The sequence below is a fragment of the Schistocerca nitens genome, chromosome 5, assembly GCF_023898315.1.
Source record: "Schistocerca nitens isolate TAMUIC-IGC-003100 chromosome 5, iqSchNite1.1, whole genome shotgun sequence".
Classification (NCBI taxonomy): Eukaryota; Metazoa; Arthropoda; class Insecta; order Orthoptera; family Acrididae; genus Schistocerca; species Schistocerca nitens.
The window spans coordinates 339866507-339890016 of record NC_064618.1 but is presented as its reverse complement, the minus strand read 5'-3'; the positions used below and the strand labels follow the sequence as shown (position 1 = coordinate 339890016).

The 23510-nt window shown below is 45.1% G+C and overlaps 1 protein-coding gene across 1 annotated transcript in view; it reads right to left on the bottom strand.

The window, feature by feature from the left end:
• The window catches only part of LOC126260432 (transmembrane channel-like protein), a 303831-nt gene that overhangs the window by 51214 nt on the left and 229107 nt on the right, over positions 1-23510 (bottom strand). Inside the window, exon 10 of the mRNA XM_049957760.1 lies at positions 5094-5562. Within this exon, the coding sequence (XP_049813717.1) occupies positions 5094-5562 (469 nt within the window). The remainder of the gene's footprint in view (positions 1-5093; positions 5563-23510) is intronic.

Sequence of the window (23510 nt, the reverse complement as noted above, 5' to 3'; positions counted from 1 at the left end):
GGAATGCCCTCTAGACACCGCCATATGCAATTCCCGACATTTTTTGCGATTTTAGTTGCTGTGAGACAGAAGTTCGCTTTTTATGCAGCGTTTGTAAATATTACGAGTTCTACATGGTGCTGCGTAATATGTTAAAGCTATTTGCAGCATACTGTTAATTCTTCGATTACAGAGTTGTATGGTGACGGACATTCTACATATATTTAAAACTAGTTACATAACGTGTCGAAGGTTAAGGTTTACTTCGACTGTCGTGCACAATTTTGTAATCTGAAATGGAAGGAGTTCTTTTATCACGCGATATTTGCAACTTCACTGTCTTTCTTTAGCATCTTAACAATGTCCCTTGTCTTGAAAGATGAAATTGTTGTTAGTTACGAATAGCTCCAATTTCAAAACGTTTTTAACTGTTAGCTGGTTTTTGATAACACTTCTTCTCAATTTATTTTCGCTTACTGATTGTTCATGTATACTATAGTAATAATGTAACACATGGACTATTAAGCATATACTGAAAAAAATCTTCTCGACTACAACACTTTTAGATTTGAATAGAATATTTATTCCGAGGTACATAATAATGCTGTACCTTGAAACAGCTTTTCACGTTTGGAAAATCCTTACTTTTCCGGAGAAATTTACAAGGGCGTGTTGAAAAGTAACGTCTACGCATATTTATGTGAAAGCTCTCAAAGTTTTTAAAATTAATAAAAAAACGTTATTAGTAGCCTGGATCTTTATTCGTCATTTCTACATATTTATTTCGAATAAATTTCTTTCAACGAGACATCAGTTTGTTGATACCGTCACCGTGGAATGTTTGACAATTGACGGATTCCCCAACCTCATCTCTGCTTGCAACGCTTCATCGCTATCCAAGTGAAGTCCTCGAAGGAGTATTCTTTTTTTAAGTTTTGGAAAGAGATAAATATCGGATGGGACCAAGTCGGATTTGTACTGAGGATGATTGATAAGAATGAACGTAAGGTGTCGTACTCCAGATGTCGCAGTGCTCGTGAATGCTCTGGCATTATCATGCTGAAGCAAAGGGTACTCCGTGTGTGGACGAACTCTTCGAATAGAATCTTGATTGCAGCAAACTGTTTCTCACACACCAGTATAGTTATGTTACACAGCGATACGTTACATGCTACAATTCGAAATCCTCTAGCCGCAGAGGACTGCTTGTATGTAGATATGAGGAATAAAAATGTAGAATGTTAATACGTTTGCTTCATTTAACAAGCTGCAAGACTTTTCACATAAAAATGTTGGAAGAATTACTTTGCAGCGCGCCCTCGTATCCAATTTTAGAAAAGGAGTGCAGCACACATAAAGTGAATGCTTACATTTCATAATGGAATAAGGAAATATATTAAGCTTCTATTACAGGGGTGGCTAGAGGATGAAGTCTGACCAGTATTTCAAGCAACAACGCTCTTCGCTATCTACTCCTGGGTACGTCTTACAATCTAATAACTTATTTCTGGATCAAAAAATGGCTCTGAGCACTATGGGACTTAACATCTATGGTCATCAGTCCCCTAGAACTTAAAACTACTTAAACCTAACTAACCTAAGGACATCACACAACACCCAGCCATCACGAGGCAGAGAAAATCCCTGACCCCGCCGGGAATCGAACCCGGGAACCCGGGCGTGGGAAGCGAGAACGCTATATTTCTGGATCTCTGAACATGATGTATTCGTAGGAATCTTCCCACTTCCTCTAGCCTTTCCCTGGTGTGCCTCCTCCTCTTGTGATTACTGATCATTGTATTCGCTATTATTCACTGAAATTTATTGTAGACATCAGTTAGCCTTTCTCCTCTCTCATTCCTGTTACTAGTCCCATGTTACCCACAATTCTGACTACTGTTCCTTACCCAACTACAGCATTCCAATTCCCAATGATTATTAGATTATCATCCACCATTACATACTGAATTATGCAGTCAACATCCTCTTATATTTTCTCTCTTTCTTCATGTTATGATTGTGACGTCGCCGTATATATCTGAACTGCTGTTGTTGGTGTTGCTTTGCTGCCGATTCTGATGAGAGAAAATAACTGAACTGTTCACAGTAACATACTCTCTGCCCTACCTTCTTATTCATAACGAATCCTACTCCCGTTACACCGTTTTCTGCTGCTTATCTGAAATCCTTATCTTCTTGCCATTTCACCTCACTGACTCCCTCTCTATCTACAGCAAGTCTCTGTATTTCCCTTTTCAAATTTTCTAGGCTTCCTACCCCACCGCGGCAGACGAACTTTACGTCTTTCCAGGGTGGCCGAGCGGTTCTAGGCGCTTCAGCCTGGCACCGCGCAACCGCAACGGTCGCAGGTTCGAATCCTGCCTCGGGCATGGATGTGTGTGATGTCCTTAGGTTAGTTAGGTTTAAGTTGTTCTAAGTTCTAGGGGACTGATGACCTCAGATGTTTAGTCCCATAGTGCTCAGAGCCATTTGAACCATTTTTTGATATCGCGTTTGCGATTGGAGTGGGCATCGCATCAAGTAAATTGTACCGTGCATCAATGGAAACGAGTCCCCTTGCCGGAAGAAGTACGTTTCTTGTTGTACCCAGTCGATGATAGTGTTTGAATGCATCATAATACAGGCGAACGGCTATTCGAAATTTGCATCGCCCCACATATGCGGGCTGGTGAGTGAACCATTGTATTAGGGGGAAATTCACCTGGGCGCTCGTGGGGCCTGTAGTAGTAATTGAAGGCGCTATAACATCTGTGGACTACATCAACATTACTGCGGACTCGCGCTCCTTGATGTCTTCCCCGATGGCGATAGCACCTTCCAGCAAGGTTACCATCCACGCCACTAGGCGAGACTCGTGTTACAGTAGTCTGAAGGGCATGATAGTGTACGCACGTTGATGTCTTTGCGACCAAATTCGCCTAATTTGTAGCTGCAAACCACGGGTCCGTAGTTTACCCCACTCATACAATTATAGTTGGTGGTGACTTCAACCTACCCTCGATATATTGGAGAAAACGTTTTAAAGTCGGTGGTAGGCATAAAACATCGTCTGAAATGCTATTGTATTCATGATTTCCCGTCAGAAATGTCAGAGTTAGTAATAATTGATGGAAAGCCATCGTGCAGAAAAGATATAATATCCGGCGATCCCCACGGAAGTGTTAAGGGCCCTCTGCCGTTCCTGATCAATATAAATGATATAAGACACAATCTGAACAGGCCTCTTAGATTGTTTACAGATGATGCTGCCGTTTACCGGGAGTAAGGTCATCAGATGATCAAAACCACTGCAGAATGATTTAGACAAATACCTGCATGGCACGATAAGTGGTAACTGACTCTAAATAACGAAAAGTCTGAAGTGATCCACATGAGTAGTAGAAGGAATCCGCTAAATTTCGGTTACACGATAAATCACACAAAACTAGGGGCTGTAAAAGCAACCCAAAGACTGCGATGTTTTGGCAGAACACTTAAAAAATGCAACAGGTCTACTCAAGAGACACCAAGCTCGTCCGTCCTATACTGGTGTACTGCTGCGCAGTGTGGGGTCCACATCAGATAGGATATCGAGAAAGCTCAAACAAGGGGGGCTCGTTTTCTATAATTCCGGAACCGGATGGGGGAGGGGGGGGGGAGAGTGCGACTAATATGACACAGGATTTAGGGTGGACATTAGTAAAACAAAGCCGTTTTTCTAATTAAATTTCAATCACAAACTCTCTCCTCTGAGTGTGAAAATATTTTGTTGGTGCCTGTTTGCGTAGGGAGAAATAATCATCATAAATTAAGAGAAATGAGAGGGCACACGGGAAGTGTTCATTTTTCCCCCTGGGCTGTTCAAGAAGAGCGCGACAGAGAAGTACGAAGGTTGCTCAGTAAGTAATGCACCGTATTTTTTTCTCAGCCGAAAACAATTGCGAGCCGGCCGGGATGGCCGAGCGGTTCTAGGCGCTATAGTTTGGACCCGCGTGACCGCTACGGTCGCAGGTTCGAATCCTGCCTCGGACATGGATGTGTGTGATGTCCTTAGGTTAGTTAGGCTTAAGTAGTTCTAAGTTCTGGGGGACTGATGACCTCAGAAGTTAAGTCCCATACTGCTCAGAGCCATTTGAACCATTTTTGAAAACAAGTGCGAAACGTTAAGTTTGTATTAATCGAAGTCTCCTGAGTGAGCACGCCAAGTTTCTGTCACTTCCGACAGATAGCATAGCTGCAGGACAGTTTCAAAATGGCGTTTGTAGGTGATGTACGTTGCAAAGAACGTGCCGTCATTGAACTTATCACTTCAGAGAAAGAAACTATGCGTAATATTCACATACGCTTGTGCAAAGTCTATGGAGCATCTGCTGTCGACAGAAGTACAGTTAGTCGCTGGGTACGGAGGGTGAGGTCATCAGAAGGCGGTTCGGCGGAGCTCCACGATTTGCAGACGTCGGGGAGACCATGCACGGCTCCTACACCTGATATGTTGTAACGCCTGATGTTTGGGCCATTACAGGATGCCATTCGTGAAACACATTTTGAGGACGATGAGGAGGTGATTCACACAGTGAAGCACTGGTTCCGCCACCAGGACAAGGATGGTATCGACAGCGCATACACGTCCTTGTTTCGCAATGGAGGAAGGCCATTGAGCGCACTGGAGATTAAGTGGAAAAATAGGGTGTCCAGATAAAACACAATTCTTTCGTGTCTGTAATTCTCCTTATATTCAATGAAGAATTGTTGAAGAAAAAAATTCAGTACGTTACTTTCTGGGCAACCCTCGTATCTTGAACGTGGTTCGATGAACTCTTTACCAGGCAGTTACTTGTGAGCTGCAGAATGATCATGTCAATGTACATACAGGGATTGCGCTGCCCTGTGCTTCGACATTTCGTACCACATACCCATCAAGTCCTTGTCGATGTAATGTGGTGCAGAATTGTTGCTGTATTTCCCTTCAAAAGTGGGCACATACTTTTAAGGAGGTCGTCACAATGGCCTGGGTATCGGTGTACGTTGCTCACTGTGTCCTGAGTAAACAAAAATATGCTGCTAAACTGAATAGGACTTGAGATGACGTTGTCGGGAATTATTTGCTTACTCACCAGAACAAATTGTCGAGCCGGCACTGTTTTTTGGCTGAGGCGTGGTGGCGTCGCACTGCCAGATATAGCAGCTTCTGTTGGGAGCTGTGTGTGGGTGCCCACTTACTGGTGGCGTGGGTGCCGTTGTGGTGTGGCTGAGCCCGTCTTCATTGTGGGTGACCGCGGAAGCCGGAGAAGGCACCTCGGTGGTCGTCTTGACAGTGGGAAGCATTGACGTCTCATTGGTTTCGGACCCGTCGGAGACCGCAATTGTGTTCGGGACTGTAGACATGGTGCTTTCTAGTGGTAGCGACGTCGAGGCATGTAGAGGGGCTTGCGATGGCGCTGTGTCCGATGTGGAGTCGCTCTCATATTCGGTGTCGGCAGTCGATGAAGACTCACTGGACATGCTGAACTCACTTGATGTGGAGTCTTCCGATTCCGAGGCGATGACTGTACTCGAGGTTAAGTCAGTTGACCATGTGCGTGTCTGCAAACGTGAAAGAAATCGATGACAGTTGATAATATCACTAGGCAGGATACGAAATCCTTACAGATAAGTCATTTACATACAAAGTTTGTCTACATTACAATGTGGTTATTACACTTGTTGATCTGCTTCGCTAATAATTATTAGGAAATCAAAATAAAACAGAAAGCATAGATATGATGTATCACGTCAACGGATTTACAACACATTAAAGTAATAAGTATTAATGGGGCAATGCAATGTACTGCAGGTACCTATTGTGCTATGCGCTGTAAGCCAAAAGGACCGTAACTGGCTGGGTAATACGATTCACAGGTTGGAGGAGAGCAAGGCTGCACCATTTTATTGGGTTTACAATGGAAATACGAAGAAAACACAAACAAAAGTGGGTAAAAGTCCCACTAACTTTATATTAGCTTCCATAATTAATACTATGAACTTCGTCATTTAATGTAAAAAAAATTATAATTCTGAGGGTCTCGCAACGATACAAAAATGTTAAAGGTACGTGGCTAAAAAATATACGCCCTCAAGTCTCACTGCCTTCAGTTATTTTTGTTTGTAGAGTATCAAAATAATGGTGTCACACAAATGGATTACATTCATGGCAGAATACATATGAACGATGCTGAATATGAGTTTACAAAATAACATACTTGGAGACTAATTCAGACCGAGACTGTTAAACTGAAATTAAATGCCCTCGTGAACAGCCAAATCATACACTACATTGAAGAGCCAAAGAAACTGGTACACCTGCTAATATCGTGTAGGCCCCCCGCGAGCACGCAGAAGCGCCGCCATACGACGTGGCATGGACTCGACTAATGTCTGAAGCAGTGCTGGAGGGAATTTAAAACATAAATCCTGCAGGGCTATCCATAAATCCCTAAGGGTTCGAGGGGTCGGTGATCTCTTCTGAACATCATATCACGAGGCATCCCAAATATGTTCAATAATGTTCATGTCTGGGAAGTTTGGTAGCCAGCAGAGGTGTTTAAACTCAGAAGAGTGTTTCTGGAGCCACTCTGTGGCAATTATGAACGTGTGGGGTGTCGCATTGTCTTGCTGGAATTGCTCAAGTTCGTCGGAATGCACAATGGACATGAATGGATGCAGGTAATCAGACAGGATGTTTACGTACGTGTCACCTGTCAGAGCCGTATCTAGACCTATCAGGGGTCCCATATCGCTCTACTGCACACACCCCACACAATTACAGAGCGTCCACCAGCTTGAACAGTCCCCTCCAGACATGCAGAGTCCATGGATTCATGAGGTTGTCGTCATATCCTTACACATCCATCCCTTTGATACAATTTGAAACGAGCCTCGTCCGATTAGGCAACATGTACCAGTCTTCAGCAGTCCAATATCGGTGTTTATGGGCACAGGCGAGGCGTAAAGCTTTGTGTCGTGCAGTCATCAAGGGTACACGCTGACACTTGTTGATGGCCCATCATTGAAATCTGCAGCTATTTGTGGAAGGGCTACACTCCTGTCGATTTGAACGATTCTCCTCAGTCGTCGTTGCTCTCATTCTTGCAGGATCTATTTCGGCCGCAGCGATGTCTGAAATTTGGTGTTTTAGCGCATTCCTGATATTCACGGTACACTCATGAAATGATCGTACAGGAAAATCCCTATATCATCGCTACCTCGGAGATGCTGTGCCCCATCGCTCCTGTGCCGACTATAACACCACATTCAAACTCACTTAAATCTTGATAAGCTGCCATTGTAGCAGCGGTAACCGATATAACAACTGCGTCAGACACTTTTTGTCTTATGTTGGCGTTGCCTACCGCAACGCAGTGTTCTGCTTGTTTACAAATATCTGTATTTGATTACGCATGCCTATACCAGTTTCTTTGGCGCTTCAGTGTAAAAAGAATACTGAGTAAAGAAACCACGAACACTTCCATCTTATGTCTCACAGTTTTTCTGAATGGATGCCGAACTGTGTCAAAACGAAAAAACTGCTGGCCTGGGCGATCTGTTTTTCGGAAGAACAAGAAGACGGGAAAGAACAACGCGAAGAAAAAGAAGAACAGCTGGAATCCTACTCGCGCTTCTCCGGTTCTTTTTTTAGCACATGATTTGACAGTTTGGAAGTAACACCAACGATCGTTGGTACAATCATTAAATTGAAATTGATTCAGCCACAACACAGAGATACTGGTACAGTTTCAATTAAGAAGTTAACACTTAGTTACACATTACAATATGGCCCCTGTTTTTTTGCGAGTTTAAAATGATATCAAAGAAACAGGAGGTGGCACACTCTAAGGACAAAAAGTTAGATGTACCATGGCCAACTGTTTGTACGTCCACTGCCGGCCTCTGTGACCGAGCGATTCTAGGTGCTTCAGTATGGAACCACGAGGATGCTATAGTCACAGGTTCAAATCCTGCCTCGGGCATGGATGTGTGTGCGTCCTTAGGTGAGTTAGGTTTAAGTAGTTCTAAGTCCTAGAGGACTGATAACCTCAGATGTTAAGTCCCATAGCGCTTAGCGCTATTTGAACCATTTGTACGTCCACTGAATAAAGAAACTCGTGACAATGTCGATCCGTTGGAGTTCGACGAAACATTTGAAAATATTCCAGGATATACAACATTTGTGTTAACGACTAAATGACTGTATCGTTTCTGTTGAGCCATTATTACCTTTTTTCGTCTGCAAATTATGACGATTTGATAATGGGTTATATGACGAAACTGGATCTTAATCTGAAGATATTATGACTCATACAGATAAAACAAAATAGCGGTTTATCTGGAACGTTAGGCGGACACTACCTCAAAGCAAATTTGGTGAGACACCTCCGTGATGTGCTACACGTAAATGAAATACGACCATGGGTGAAAATTAACTTTCTGATTATTTCAGTCTATAAATCCCACTGCGTTTTCCCCCAGTATCCGGTCATAATATGTGAAAACTAACAGAAAAAGATTTGCTTCGCTTTAGTTTTATTTGTTCTCTAAACGTGGTTCTTTTCCTCATGTGTTTCGTTACTTTGCTGTTATTTGTGTTTTCTTCTTTTCAATTCATCCCTGGAAAGACCTCCTTTTCTTTTCCGATACAGTGTCTTGTTAACTGTTAAACATACTAAAATTCCACATAATGAAGTTTCAGTTAAATTTATTTTACTTTCTATTGATTGCACTTTTACTTGATCCGTTCTTCTTCGTTATGTATAGTGACGCATGCGCCGCGCCGTTAATATCCCTACCACAAGAAGACAATGGAACATTCGAGAACATTCTTAAAAGTCTACAACATTCCAGAAAACGATACAGCAGTGCCTTTGTTATTCCGAATTGTGATGCAATGCTCCTTTGGACGTGCACGCATGTCCATAAAATGGAATGACGACAATGAAAATTTTTGCCGGACCGGGATTCAAACCCGGATTTCCCACGTACCGCGAGCGGTCGCCTACCTTTTTTTTTTTTAAGACATCCGTTCAAGTTGATCGTTGATTCTTTGACTCATGTTTTTTATTACAGAGAGCACGCAGCCGTCTGACCGAACACGCTGAGCTACCGTGCCGGCTACCATTAGGCTGTCTGAGCACGACTCACGGTCCGACCCAAACTTTATATGTCGTCAACCATTTGTCTACAACCTGTACTCGTACATCCATTACGCATATTCCCATGCAGACGAGACATTTTTGTTGGAAGTTGCTTGCCCGGTGTTGTCGGATAAATATGATATTGCTGTGCCTATGTTACTCGAATTACGATGCAATGTTCCTTTGGACATACATGAATATCCAAAGGAACAGGCACTGCGGCGAGTACAGCCGTTGCGTATATGGACAACCGTCAGCTCTATAACGGAAAGACGACAGTGAAAATTCGTGACCGACACGTGACACGAACCTGGAATTCCCACATGTCGTGAGCGGTCACCTTACCATTAGGCTACCCGAGCACCTCTCACGGTCAGACCCAAACTTCCATATGTCGTCGTCATGCATGCATGCATGATGTCCAATGAAACATTGCATCGTAATTCGGAATAACACATTCACTATAATATCATATACATCCGCCGACACCGGGCAAGAGACTTTCAACTGATGTATCTCACCTGTACGGGAATATACATAATGGATGTACGCATGCATGTTGTAGACAAATAGTTGCCGACATATGAAGGTTTGGGTCTGGCGTGAGTCGTGCTCGGATACCCTTATGGTGTGGTAACCGCTGCGCTAAGCGGGAAGCCCGGATTCGAGTGTCGGTCCGGCAAAAATTTTCACTGTCGGCATTCCACACTACAGCTGATGGTTATCCATATTTATAATTGTGAATATATTTCATGTGCGTTCTAGAACTATCTCGAATATTCTGGAAAATTCTAGAATATTCGGGAACAATCTATAGAATTCTCGAATCTTCTGGTTCAAAATGGTTCAAATGGCTCTGAGCACTATGGGACTTAACTGGCTGTGGTCATCAGTCCCCCAGAACTTAGAACTACTTAAACCTAACTAACCTGAGGACATCACACACATCCACGCCCGAGGCAGGACTCGAACCTGCGACCGTAGCAGTCGCGCGGTTCCAGACTGTAGCGGCTAGAACCGCTCGGCCACTCCGGCCGGCCGAATCTTCTGGTACTGAACATTTTACAACACCAATGGGGCTGCGGGGATGGTGAGTTACGAAAGCATTCATGGGTGAACCACACTAGCATTTATTATGCAGAGTGAACATTTATAAAACCGACAAACTGTCTGGAGATGGAAAAGGTCTTTTAAACATGTGTCCGGAAATTATCGTAGCCAACGTAGATGGCGCTAACAGAAGACAGTTCCTCTGACCACGTACTGTTTGTTCCTTGAGTGTAGTAGTCTGTGTGATTCACGCAGCGTACTGTTGTTGTTGTTGTGGTCTTCAGTCCTGAGACTGGTTCGATGCAGCTCTCCATCCTACTCTATCCTGTGCAAGCTTCTTCATCTCCCATTACGTACTGCAGCCTATATCCTTCTGAATCTGCTTAGTGTATTCATCTCTTTGTCTCTCTCTATGATATTTTCCCTCCACGCTGCCCTCAAATACTAAATTGGTGATCCATTGATGCCTCAGAACATGTCCTACCAACCGATCCCTTCTTCTTGTCAAGTTGTGCCACAAACTCCTCTTCTCCCCAATTCTGTTCAATACTTCATCATTAGTTATATGATCTACCCATCTAATCTTCAGCATTCTTCTGTAGCACCACATTTCGATAGCTTTTATTCTCTTCTTGTCTAAACTATTTATCGTCCATGTTTCACTTTCATACATGGTTACACTCCATACAAATACTTTTATAAACGACTTCCTCACACTTAAATCTATACTCGATGTTAACAAATTTCTCTTCTTCAGAAACGCTTTCCTTGCCATTGCCAGTCTACATTTTATATCCTCTCTACTTCGAGCATCATCAGTTATTTTGCTCACCAAATAGCAAAACTCCTTTACTACTTTAAGTGTCTCATTTCATAATCTAATTCCCTCAGCATCACCCGACTGAATTCGACTACATTCCATTATCCTCGTTTTGCTTTTGTTGATGTTCATCTTATATTCTCCTTTCAAGAATCTGTCCATTCCGTTCAACTGCTCTTCCAAGTCCTTTGCTGCCTCTGACAGAATTGCAATGTCATCGGTGGACCTCAACGTTTTTATTTCTTCTCCATGGATTTTAATACCTTCTCCGAATTTTTCTTTTGTTTCCTTTACCGCTTGCTCAATATACAGATTGAATAACATCGGGGAGAGGCTACAATCCTGTCTCACTCCCTTCCCAACCACTACTTCCCTTTCATGTCCCTCGACTGGCCGGCCGAAGTGGCCGCGCGGTTCTGGCGCTGCAGTCTGGAACCGCGAGACCGCTACGGTCGCAGGTTCGAATCCTGCCTCGGGCATGGATGTGTGTGATGTCCTTAGGTCAGTTAGGTTTAACTGGTTCTAAGTTCTAGGGGACTAATGACCTCAGCAGTTGAGTCCCATAGTGCTCAGAACCATTTGAACCATTTTGTCCCTCGACTATTATAACTGCCATCTGGTTTCTGTACAAATTGTGAATAGCCTTTCGCTCCCTGTATTTTACCCTTGCCACCTTCAGAATTTGAAAGAGAGTATTCCAGTCAACGTAGTCAAAAGCTTTCTCTAAGTCTACAAATGCTAGAACGTAGGTTTGCCTTTTCTTAATCTAGCTTCTAAGACAAGTCGTAGGGTCAGTATTGCCTCACATGTTCCCATATTTCTACGGAATCCAAACTGATCTTCCCCGAGGTCGGCTTCTACCAGTTTTTCCATTCGTCTGGAAAGAATTCGCATTAGTATTTTGCAGCCGTGACTTATTAAACTGATAGTTCGGTAATTTTCACATCTGTCAACACCTGCTTTCTTTGGGATTGGAATTATTATATTCTTCTTGAAGTATGAGGGTATTTAGCCTGTCTCATACATCTTGCTCACCAGATGGTAGAGTTTTGTCAGGACTGGCTGTCAGTAGTTCTACTGGAATGTTGTCTACTCCCGGGGCCTTGTTTCGACCTAGGTCTTTCAGTGCTCTCAAACTCTTCAAGCAGTATCATATCTCCAATTTCATCTTCACCTATATCCTCTTCCATTTCCATAATATTTCCCTCAAGTACATCGCCCTTGTATAGACCCTCTATATACTCCTTCCACCTTTCTGCTTTCCCTTCTTTGCTTAGAACTGGGTTTCCATCTGAGCTCTTGATATTCATGCAAGTGGTTCCCTTTTTTCTCCAAATGTCTATTTAATTTCCCTGTAGGCAGTATCTATCTTACCCCTAGTGAGATTACATCCTTAAATTTGCCCTCTAGCCATCCCTGCTTAGCCATTTTGCACTTCCTCTCGATCTCATTTTTGAGGCGTTTGTATTCCTTTTTGCCTGCTTCATTTACTGCATTTTTATATTTTCTCCTTTCATGAATTAAATTCAATATTTCTTCTGTCACCCAAGGATTTCTACTAGCCCTCGTCTTTTTACCTACTTGATCCTCTGCTGCCTTCACTACTTCATCCCTCAAAGCTACTCATTCTTCTTCTACTGTATTTCTTTCCCCCATTCTTGTCAATTGTTCCCTTATGCTCTCCCTGAAGCTCTGTACAACCTCTCGTTTAGTCAGTTTATCCAGGTCCCATCTTCTTAAATTCCCACCTTTTTGCAGTTTATTCAGTTTTCATCTACAGTCCATAAACAATAGATTGTGGTCACATCTGCCAATGGAAATGTTTTAGAATTTAAAACCTGGTTCCTAAATCTCTGTCTTACCATTACAGAATCTATCTGAAACCCGTCAGTATCTCCAGGCTTCTTCCATGTATACAACATTCTTTTATGCTTCATGAACCAAGTATTAGCTATGATTAAGTTATGCTCTGTGTAAAATTCTACCAGGCGGCTTCCTCTTTCATTTCTTACCCCCAATCCATATTCACGTACTATGTTTCCTTCTCTCCCTTTTCCTACTCTCGAATTCCAGTCACCAATGCCTATTAAATTTTCGTCTCCCTTCACTATCTGAATAATTTCTTTTATCTCATCATACATTTCTTCAATTTCCTCATCATCTGCAGAGCTTGCTGTCATATAAACTTGTACTACAGTCGTAGGCATGGGATTCGTGTCTATCTTGGCCACAATAATACGTTCACTATGTTGTTTGTAGTAGCTTACCCGAACTCCATTTTTTAAATTCATTATTAAACCTACTCCTGCAGTACCCCTATTTGATTTTGTATTTATAACCCTGTATTCACCTGACCAAAAGTCTTGCTCCTCCTGCCACCGAACTCCGCTAATTCCCACTATATCTAACTTTAACCTATCCATTTCCCTTTTTAAATTTTCTAACCTACCTGTCCGACTAAGGGATCTGACATTCCACAGCCCGCTCCGCAGAACGCTAGTTTTCTTTCTCCTGATAACGACGTCCTCCTGAGTAGTCCGCGCCCGGAGATCGGAATGGGGGACTATTTTATCTCCGGAATATTTTACCCAAGAGGACGCCATCATCATTTAACCTTACAGTAAAGCTGCATGCCCTCGGGAAAAATTACGGCTGTAGTTTCCCCTTGCTTTCAGCCGTTCGCAGTACCAGCACAACAAGGTTGGCCTCTCAACAGATACCTCTCCGTTGTGGTTGCACCTACGGTACGGCTAACTGTATCGCTGAGTCACGCGAGGCAGCGTACTGTATGGAGCAGAATGGTTCAGCATACATGTCGGGAACAAGGCCAGATGGTGGGTGTGTACAGGGAATCAGAGGCAGTACGTGTATACCAAAACAAGTACCCTCACAGCACCAGCCACGTTACACAACTTTAAATCCGTTTTCGGCCTTTGTGTGATCATGGGTCCCTTCTGACAGACGAACGTGCAGGGAGGCGGCGGACTGTGCATGCTCCAGATTTGTAGGCCTGTGTTGAGACAAAACCTAGTACAAGCTCCTAGCAAGTGGCCCGTCAACATGGTGTAACCCAAAGTACGATTATGTGTACCCGGCATGAGAACCGCTACTATCCCTATCACGAACAACGAGTGCAAGGATTATCAGCACCGGCTTTCCCTCTACTGTGTTCCAGAACGATCTGTTGTCGTTGCACGCACACCGTCCATTTCCGGACACATATTCACAAGACCGTTTTTCCTCCATTTCCAGTCACGGATCCGTCCCTGTAATTTGTATTAGTATTTACCCTGCGTGTTACCCACCCACGTCGGCCTCCCAAGCGTAGCACTAGGTATCTATCACCGAACGATTCGTATGGCGTCTCGGTATTAAATTTTACACGCAAAACTTCCTCGTCAATCAGTCTGCCTATTAGTGAAAACCATATCAGAATCCCTACAATAGCTACTGAGATTAGCCTTCATATACAGACAGAAAAACCGGTCGGGGGGGGGGGGGGGGGCTTTAATTTATAGTGTGTATTGATAAGGCACAATTTTCGTTGTGCCGTACCAGCGACAATTGTGTCGTAAAAAATAATTAAAAAAAAAACTTGGAACGAGAAGTGTATCACGCGACGAAATAAATGTAAACGTACCTTATGTGTTTCAGGGACCGCATAGGCGGCGTAAATTTTTCCTGTTTTATAGCAAATGTTAAATTTAATCTTAGTATCAAGGAGTGAACTCCTTAAATGTAATAACTTCTATGCAATTAATGGAAATGCCGTGTGGCTAGGGCCTCCCGTCGGGTAGACCGGTCGCCTGGTGGAAGTCTTTTGAGTTGACGTCACTGCGGCGACTTCCGCGTCGATGGGGATGAGATGACGATGATGATGACAACAAAACACCCAGTTCGTGACCGGAGAAAAATCTCCGACCCAGCCGGGAATCGAACCCAGACCGTTTGGCATGACAGTCCGTCGCACTGACCGCTTTTTCTATTTTTGTTTATTTGTGCCGGACCGGGACCTGAAAAAGGATTTCCCGTTTAATTGCGAGCAGTTGCCTTACCGTTTTTTAAATTAAAAGAAAATTTAACATATGCCCCTTCCCACAGTAGTTCGTCGTTTTACTAACTTTTTTTTAACTAGGAAAAAGGCGTCTTTCACTCACGACAAGCAAAATAAGAGGCTACATCCGTAGCAATAACAGAACAAGAGTACCTTCAAAGCTATGAAATGGAATTTGAAACTAAGAATAGTGATAGATAATAGAGAAAGAAAAATGTAAGCAAATCTTGCACGCCATTCCATGTGCTTGATCCATCTACGTGCAGATTCCATGTTCCAAGTTGATAAACATTTCGCAGCGTGTGCAGCTCCATGACGGCGGTCATCCTCTGCCCGGTACTCCCCAACTGTTAGGGGGGAGGGGGTTATCGAAGACACTGCGCAAATAGTTAGCAAATAACTGTTGGTATTGAGGTGTACGCTCAAGTGTGCTATGACTGTCCTGGAGAAATTGCCAGTAATCAAGTACCATCTTCTCATCATCTCGAAAGAGGTAGTATATGGACGTGCCTTTAAACCATGTGAGAGCGTGAGTCTTCGCAGGCGGGAAATAAGTATCATCCGAACAATGGAGGAGGCGTGGCACAAATGTGCGAGGCGCGATACCGAGGTACCAGGCGAGGTTCTTCTGCACTAGCAGCCATACCTCGAACGCCGATCCACAAATTAAACGGTGTTCGTCAGTATCCACGAGGTGGCAACGTGGTCAAAGGGGGGAATCCGCCATCCCAGTAGCATGCAGCCTTTGTCGTGTTACAACTTACCTGTTCACCACCTAGTACCACGTGGCACGTACCTGCGTGGGGAGGAACGGCTTCTGGACCGCTCTCCACACTGCAGGCCATAGGGTGGTCGGGCTTTTCCTCTCAATCACATTGCGAGGGATGGACCTTAGCAGCAACCTGTAAATGTCTCTCGCCTTGGGAGTGCGAGTGGTGGGAAGTTCTGGGTATACATTACTATACTCAAGAATTAATGCCGAGAGGTGCGAGAGTGAGGGAATAATGTGCGCAATCGTGACAGGTGGCAAAAGAGATGCCGGCAGCAATTCCTCTAACAGACGTCCCGTAAGGGAAACATCTTGATGGGTCCACAATTTCATCATTGTGCACAAGTATGACGCTGTAGCTCTCGCTCGTACATTTATAAGTCCCAGTCCGCCTTCACGCGGAGGGAGAGTGAGTGCTTCGTAGCGGACTTTGAATAGGAGTCCAGCGGTAAGGTAATATCCAAACGCTGCTTGCAGTCTGAATGCCATCGCTGTCGATATTGGTAGAACCTGAGCCATGTGGATCATCTTAGTCGCCACATGAAGGTTGAGGTATTCCACACGCTGTGGGAGGTCCATCCGTCGAAGTAAATTCAGGCGAACTTCTGTGCGTATCGCCTATAGTAATCGTTTATAGTTCATGGCAGCTGTGCGGCGCACATCCTGTGTGAATGTTATGCCCAAGAACCGGATCATCTTGACTAGTGGGAGTGGGGCTAAAGTGCCCTCCTGTAGACCTCTACCAATAGGCATCGATGCCGACTTGGCCACATTCATGAGGCTGCCCGTTGCCAATCCATATCGATTGATCCATTGTATCACCGAGCGTACCTCATCACCAGATCGGACAAGTAATGGAAGGTCATCAGCATATATCCTGCAGTGAAAGATGTGATCCCACAATGACATGCCCGAGAGCCTGTTTTTAACCCTCCGACAAATGGCTCTAGTGCGATCACGTAAAGGATCATGGAGAGTGGGAATCCTTGGCGAACTGACCGTCGGATCGGCAAAGGACCCGCAATCCGTCCATTCACCAGTACACGGGATGTCGAGAAAGTCAGGCAGGAAGCACATGCGGGCCATAACTGACATAAGGAACTTGTGATAAACTCTGTCGAAGGCGTGGTCGAAATCAGTGGAGATCAGAGCAGCTCGAAGGCGACAGGATGTGGCGATGGCTATTAAATCCCTGCATTCGCTGGTCGCCGCTTGCATATTGGTCACTCCGCCCTGTGTCATTTGCTCCATGGATAGGAGTAGTGGCAGAACCTTCTTTATGCGGCCGGCGAGTAGTCGGGCGAAGAATTTATAGTCCGAGTTTAGCATTGTAATTGACCTGTAGTCCTCGACCGTCCGACTTCTGGAAGGCTTGTGTATCGGTATGAGGAGACTTTCCACAAATCTAGGTGGCACGTGGGAACCGGGGGTCAACAGTTCTTGGTACATGGTGATCCATCGGGGCATCATTACATCGCGGAAAGTCTGATAAAACTAGAGCGACAGTCCGTCTGGCCCGGGCCGCTTGTTGAGTGCTCCCTTGTTAAGCGCGTCCTCCATGTCGTCCCGTGTAAGTCCAGCTAAAAGCGACGCCACTGCTGCCTTGTCGAGGGCATGCGACACGTGCTGCAGTGTGCCGTGATTGTCCGCTTTCTCTGTGTGCACCTCGTCCAAAAACCGGCGATACTGATCTGCAAAGGCTTCTGCAACCGCCGCCTGAGTCATTACGACATTACCATCTGGCAAAATAAGGTCCGTGATCAGCTGCTGTCGGCGTCGACGGCTGTCGATCACGATGTGATGCATAGACTGGTTTTCTCCTCTCAATCGGTCTTGACGTCGCGACCGCACGACGACGCCCTCAAAATGTTGCGTCGTAAAACATTTTACCTTTAATTTGTCGGTCTGGTGACGGTGGCTGGGTGGCGAGTTCGCGGAGCATTGTGTAATAAAAGTCCAATGTGTGGCGATGCCACGCAGCGATGTCATTTCCATATTGTGTTAGCACACGCCGAAACGCTGGTTTTGCACATTCCATCCACCATGCTAGAGTAGAAGGATATAGGGGAAGACGACGTTCGCAATCCATCCATGTGCTGGTGATAATCTGACGGCATTCCGGGTCTCGAAGGTGTGCCATAGTCAGCTTCCAAGGTCCACGGCTGCGCCATATCCGCTGCTGCTGTAGTGTGACCGTGCATATGAAAGCGCTATGATCGGAGAAGGCAAGCGGTCAACGTTCGGCGTCCAACACTCCCGGCGCCAGAGCTCTTGAGACGCAAATGCGGTCTAGGCGACTGGCTGAGCTACTATTCTAAAAATAACCCCAAAAAATTTTGGTCGTACTTAAAATCTATGAACGCTACAAATAATTCAATACCTTCTTTTGCTGACAGTACGGGTAATGTAACTGATGATGATAAACAGAAGGCTGAAATTCTAAACCTAGCCTTCAAAAACTCGTTTACGGTAGAGGACTGCAGCACCATTCCCCCTTCCAACTATCGAACAAACGAAAGGCTGGCTGACATAGTGTGTAGTGTATCTGGGATTGTAAAATTATTAAGATCCTTAAACGCCAGGGAGGCATCTGACCCAGACGGTATCCCAGTAAGACTTTATGTTGACAATCCCACAAAGATAGCACCATCCTTGTCAATAATCTATCAGAGATCATTGGAACAGCTGAAAGTTCCAAGGGACTGGTAGAAGGCCCAGGTCATAGCAATCTATAAAAAGGGTAGAAAATCGGCTGCACATAATTACCAGCCAATTTCACTGCCATCGATTTGTTGTAGAATCATGGAACATATTTTGTGTTCCGACATAATGACCTTTCTAGACTCTGAGAAGCTCATCTGCGGAAACCAACACGGTTTTAGGAAACAGCGGTGATGCGAGACAGAGCTGGCCCACTTTGTGCATGATATACAAATGGCTCTAGATACTGGCTCCCAGGTTGATGCCATATTTCTCGTCTTTCGAAAGGCGTTCGATTCAGTTCCGCACTGTCGCTTGCTACAAAAAGTGCGCGCTTACGGTCTATCCGATGACATATGCGGTTAGATAGAAAGTTTTCTAACAGACAGGAAGCAGCATGTCGTCCTGAACGGGGTGACTTCAACAGAAACAAGCGTAACTTCAGGTGTGCCCCAGGGCATCGTAATAGGTACTCTGCTTTTACGATTTAAATAAACGATCTGGTTGATGGTATTGACAGCGGCCTTACACTGTTTGTTGATGATGCAGTAGTCTACAGGAAAGTAGTATCACACGAAAGTTGTGAACAAATCAATGAGGATTTGCAGAAAATAAATGCTTGGTGTAATGACTGGCAGTTATCTCTCAATATTAGTAAGTGTAAATGGTTCAAATGGCTCTGAGCACTATGGGACTCAACTGATGTGGTCATAAGTCCCCTAGAACTTAGAACTACTTAAACCTAACTAACCTAAGGACAGCACACAACACCCAGCCATCACGAGGCAGAGAAAATCCCTGACCCCGCCGGGAATCGAACCCGGGAACCCGGGCGTGGGAAGCGAGAACGTTACCGCACGACCATGAGATGCGGGCTTAGTAAGTGTAACCTACTGCGTATAACAAGGCGAAAATCCCCATTAATGTACGAGTACAAAATAAATTCCCAGTCTTTGGAAGCGGCAACGTCCGTCAAGTATCTGGGTGTGACTATTCGAAATGATCTCAAATGGAATGATCAGATTACACAAGTAACGGGTAAGGAGAACTCTAGATTCCGGTTTATTGGTATAATCCTGAAGCGATGCAGTCCTTCAACAAAGGAAATAGCTTACAATACGTTACTTCGTCCAGTCTTGGAGTATTGTTCGTCTGTATGGGACCCTTACCAGTGGGGTCTGATTCAGGAGATTGAGAAGGTCCAAAGAAGAGCGGCAAGATTCGTGTCTGGTACATTTAGCCATCGCGAGAGCGTTACAAATCTCATAGAAAGTTTGAAGTGGGACACACTTGCAGATAGACGGCGTGCTAAACGGGGCTACTCACTAAATTCCGAAATCCGATCTTCACCCAAGATTTAGAGCATATATTATTACCACCAACTTTCAAATGGTGCAATGATCACCATTCAAAGATCAGGGAAATAAGAGCTCGTACTGAGGCGTTCAGACAGTCGTTGGAACAATGGAGGGGGGGGGGGGGGGCGAAATATGACTTTGGCGCGAATTGTGCCCTCCGCTAAACACCGCTTGGTGGCTTGCGGAGTATGTATGTGGATGTATATGTAGATATGTAGATGTGGGTCCGGGAAGGTCACCATGCATTTTCTCCCAAGTGTCGGTGAGAAGCAGATCTCGAACCATTAGCCGAAGTTCTTGACAAGTCGAGAAATGTGGGACCTGGTCTTTGAGGTGGAGCACACAGTTAAAGTCGCCGCTGAAGATATGTTGATCGAAGCGACTAATAAAGAGGGGGGCGATATCTTCCGAGTAGAACAGCGATCGTTCGCGGCGTTAGTCAGTTCCTGATGGAGCGTAAATGTTAAAGATGTGCGTGCCCAGCGCTGTGATCGCCAGCCCCCTGCCTGACGGAAGGTAAGTCACTTCTTCGATGGCAATTCCGTCGCGCACTAGTATTGCTGTACCGCCGGTGACATATATGTCACATAAGACCTGGGGGGGGGGGGGGGGGCGCTATATACACTTCTTGCAACAGAGTAATGTCAACATCCGAAGAACGAAGCATCTCACGCAGCAACTGGATCTTCACTGCCATTCTTATCGTATTGAGATTAATCGTGGCGATACGATACGCTTGTTGTCGAACCACGGGTGCTAAGTTATCCATTGAGACTGGAATTGTCTACGGAGATTCCGATTGTAGTGGCACCACCGCATCCCCCCAAACCTCACCTGCAGTCGTTTCTAGAGAACCGGCGCCAATGGCGTGGGCCCTGTTGACGTAACTTGCGTGGTGCCGTCATCTTCGTGGTCATCTACCCACGCCGGGGAACTCAGAGCAAGATCGGCTTCCCCAGCCTTCTCAGGACACGGCATTGGTGCCTGCACTCCAGAATGTGGTGGGCAGCATCTGTCCTGCATATCGCCATCCGACTGCGCCACCGTGGATATGTGTGATTTGTCCTCAGTTCCGTTCGGTGGTGCCACACTGCAGCAAATGGCGGCTGCCTCTGTGGTAGCGTCGTCATTGAAGGTGGAGTCGTCGTCCTCTGGAGGTTGTGTCGCATCCAGTTCGGAAGTTGCTCCATGCCTCCGCTTCCGTTGCTTCGGACAGCGTAGCTTCCTGGTGTGTCCTTCTGTGTCAGACGATGGCAACGACTCACGACGTTCCGGCACAAAGGCCGCCGTTGGCACAATAAGCGAGTCTACTGCCATGCTATCGTCACGTATCGCGTCATCAGTCGACGGGGGCGGCGCCATCGGAGTTGAATCCGTAACTTGTAGAACGTATGTGTTGTCATCGCCCTGAATTGGAGGATGGAGCTGCGACTCGACAGTGGATATCGGCTGTCGTGGTGAAGTGGTGGCGGTCGTGAGGGCTGCTACATAAATCACAGGAATCTGTGTCGGCTGCGATGGCGGGTCCGCGTCAGCCGGCGGCAGTTGAGTGATTCGACGTTGGATACATTCGGATCTGAGGTGTCCCTCCTTCCCACAACCAGAGCAGGTCTTCGGTTGCCCGTCGTAGATGACGATGGCACGGCAACCACCGATATTCAGATATGAAGGTACATGTCTTTTAAGTTCTATTCGGACCTGGCGGACTCCGTTCAATACAGGACATGTCTGGAATTCCGCAATATGATTATGCACCGTGCCGTAGTGGCGCAGTGCTGCCACGACGTCCTCCGTCGGTAGTTCGAATGGAAGTTCGAAAAGTCTGATCGTGCAAAGTCCCATGCCAGAATAATCGACGTGCACAGTCCCCACATTACCATAAGCATGGCAGAAACGGAGGCCCTGCTTTTTCTCCCGAAGGATCCGTTCAAATGTTGCGTCGTTGATGATCTTGACATATACGATGCTACTCACAATCGGTAAGTGAATGCTAAGAATGTCGGTCGCCGGGATTTTTGCCTCTTCTCGTAGGAATCGTTCGACTTCAAGTGCTTTGGGTCGCGTAAATTCGCTGCGTAACGTAAATTTGAGCGTCGATTTTCTGTATTGTTGCGCCATGGTGATCTATATGCTGAGTACGGCATGCGCGAAACGGCCCAGTACGATGTAAATAACACGAGCCCTCGCTCCGCGGCAGGAACACAAACAGCGCGTCCTTGCCGCAGCACTGCCAAAGGCCAACGACCGCTCAACTATAGGGGCAGACTATACAATGAATAAGGGAGATGAAAGCTCCTAGATTATTCTTCTACCCCTCTCTCTTCGCTTGTCTCTAGTAATAGGAAGCAGACATATTGTAACACGAAAGTTAGAGGTTAGTAATGTAATACGTTAAAGTTTATATGTGAGTTATTTCGATGTACAGTGAGTTCTCTGTCATTTTCCTTGCACTGAATTAATTTTTCTTAAGACGCTTACAGCTCCATAATTTTAGCGGGCGCTGCTTCAACAGACGCCATTATAAGTTGACCTATAACGCGAAATCATAGCGGAAGCGCAGAGATCGCCCGCTTTAACATTTAACAAACATTTTTTCACAGCAGTTCCTTCAATGACAGTATGTGGATATGGTAATTAATTCTAATCCGCGCGTGCCGGCTGGGTGTGTATTTAGTTCGCTCGTGGCTTAATGTATAATTGGCCTTACACACATAAGATAATAGATTTGTACTGCTTAGCTGATGTTCATTAATAGGTTGATTAATTCTACAGATGATGTGGTGTAATGAATTATTGTGTTTCTAGTTAGCCGGCCAGAGTGGCCGAGCTGTTCTAGGCGCTACAGTGTGGACCCGCGCGACCACTACGCTCGCAGGTTCGAATCCTGCCTCGGGCATGGATGTGTGTGATGTCCTTCGGTTAGTTAGGTTTAAGTAGTTCTAAATTCTAGGGGACTGATGACCTCAGAAGTTAAGTCACATAGTGCTCAGAGCCATTTGTTTCTAGTTACTTAAGACAGATGTCAGTCTGTTGTAGATAGCCACTAGTTCTGCGATTTTTCGTGCCTATTCGTGACCGTTGCTGCTCCCGTTTGGAGGTCCATGCCGAGCCTGTATCGGAAACAGCTGAGTGGGAGGGCGTCCGCTTCTGGGCGCAGTTTGTTGAATCCCACGAGGTTGCTTGGTCACATGAAATTTATATTTTATATCCTACATTGTAGGGTGCCTGCCACTTAAGAAACGTGGTTGTGTGCCATGGTATCTCATTTGTTGTTGCCTGTACTCTGAATTACTTCAGTAATACCAATCACTGCAAAAACGAAAGACTAAATTTCCTCGTTAAATTTTTGTAAATTGTTCTTCAGATTGATCATAGTTTTTGAGTAAATAATTTTTAACTCATTTCACTAAATGTGTAATAGGCCATAAGTGCCGTGGTTTATGAATGTTTAAATTTTGAAGTAACTTGCTCTCACCTAAATGGTAATTTTAAAAATGTGTTAACGGTTTTATTTGTTATTTGTCTTGTTTATATGTGCAAATAAATGTTCAGTGCAACTGTCGATGGTGATTGCCTGATGTGTGACTTGGTCCAGTCCTACCACCCCACAGCC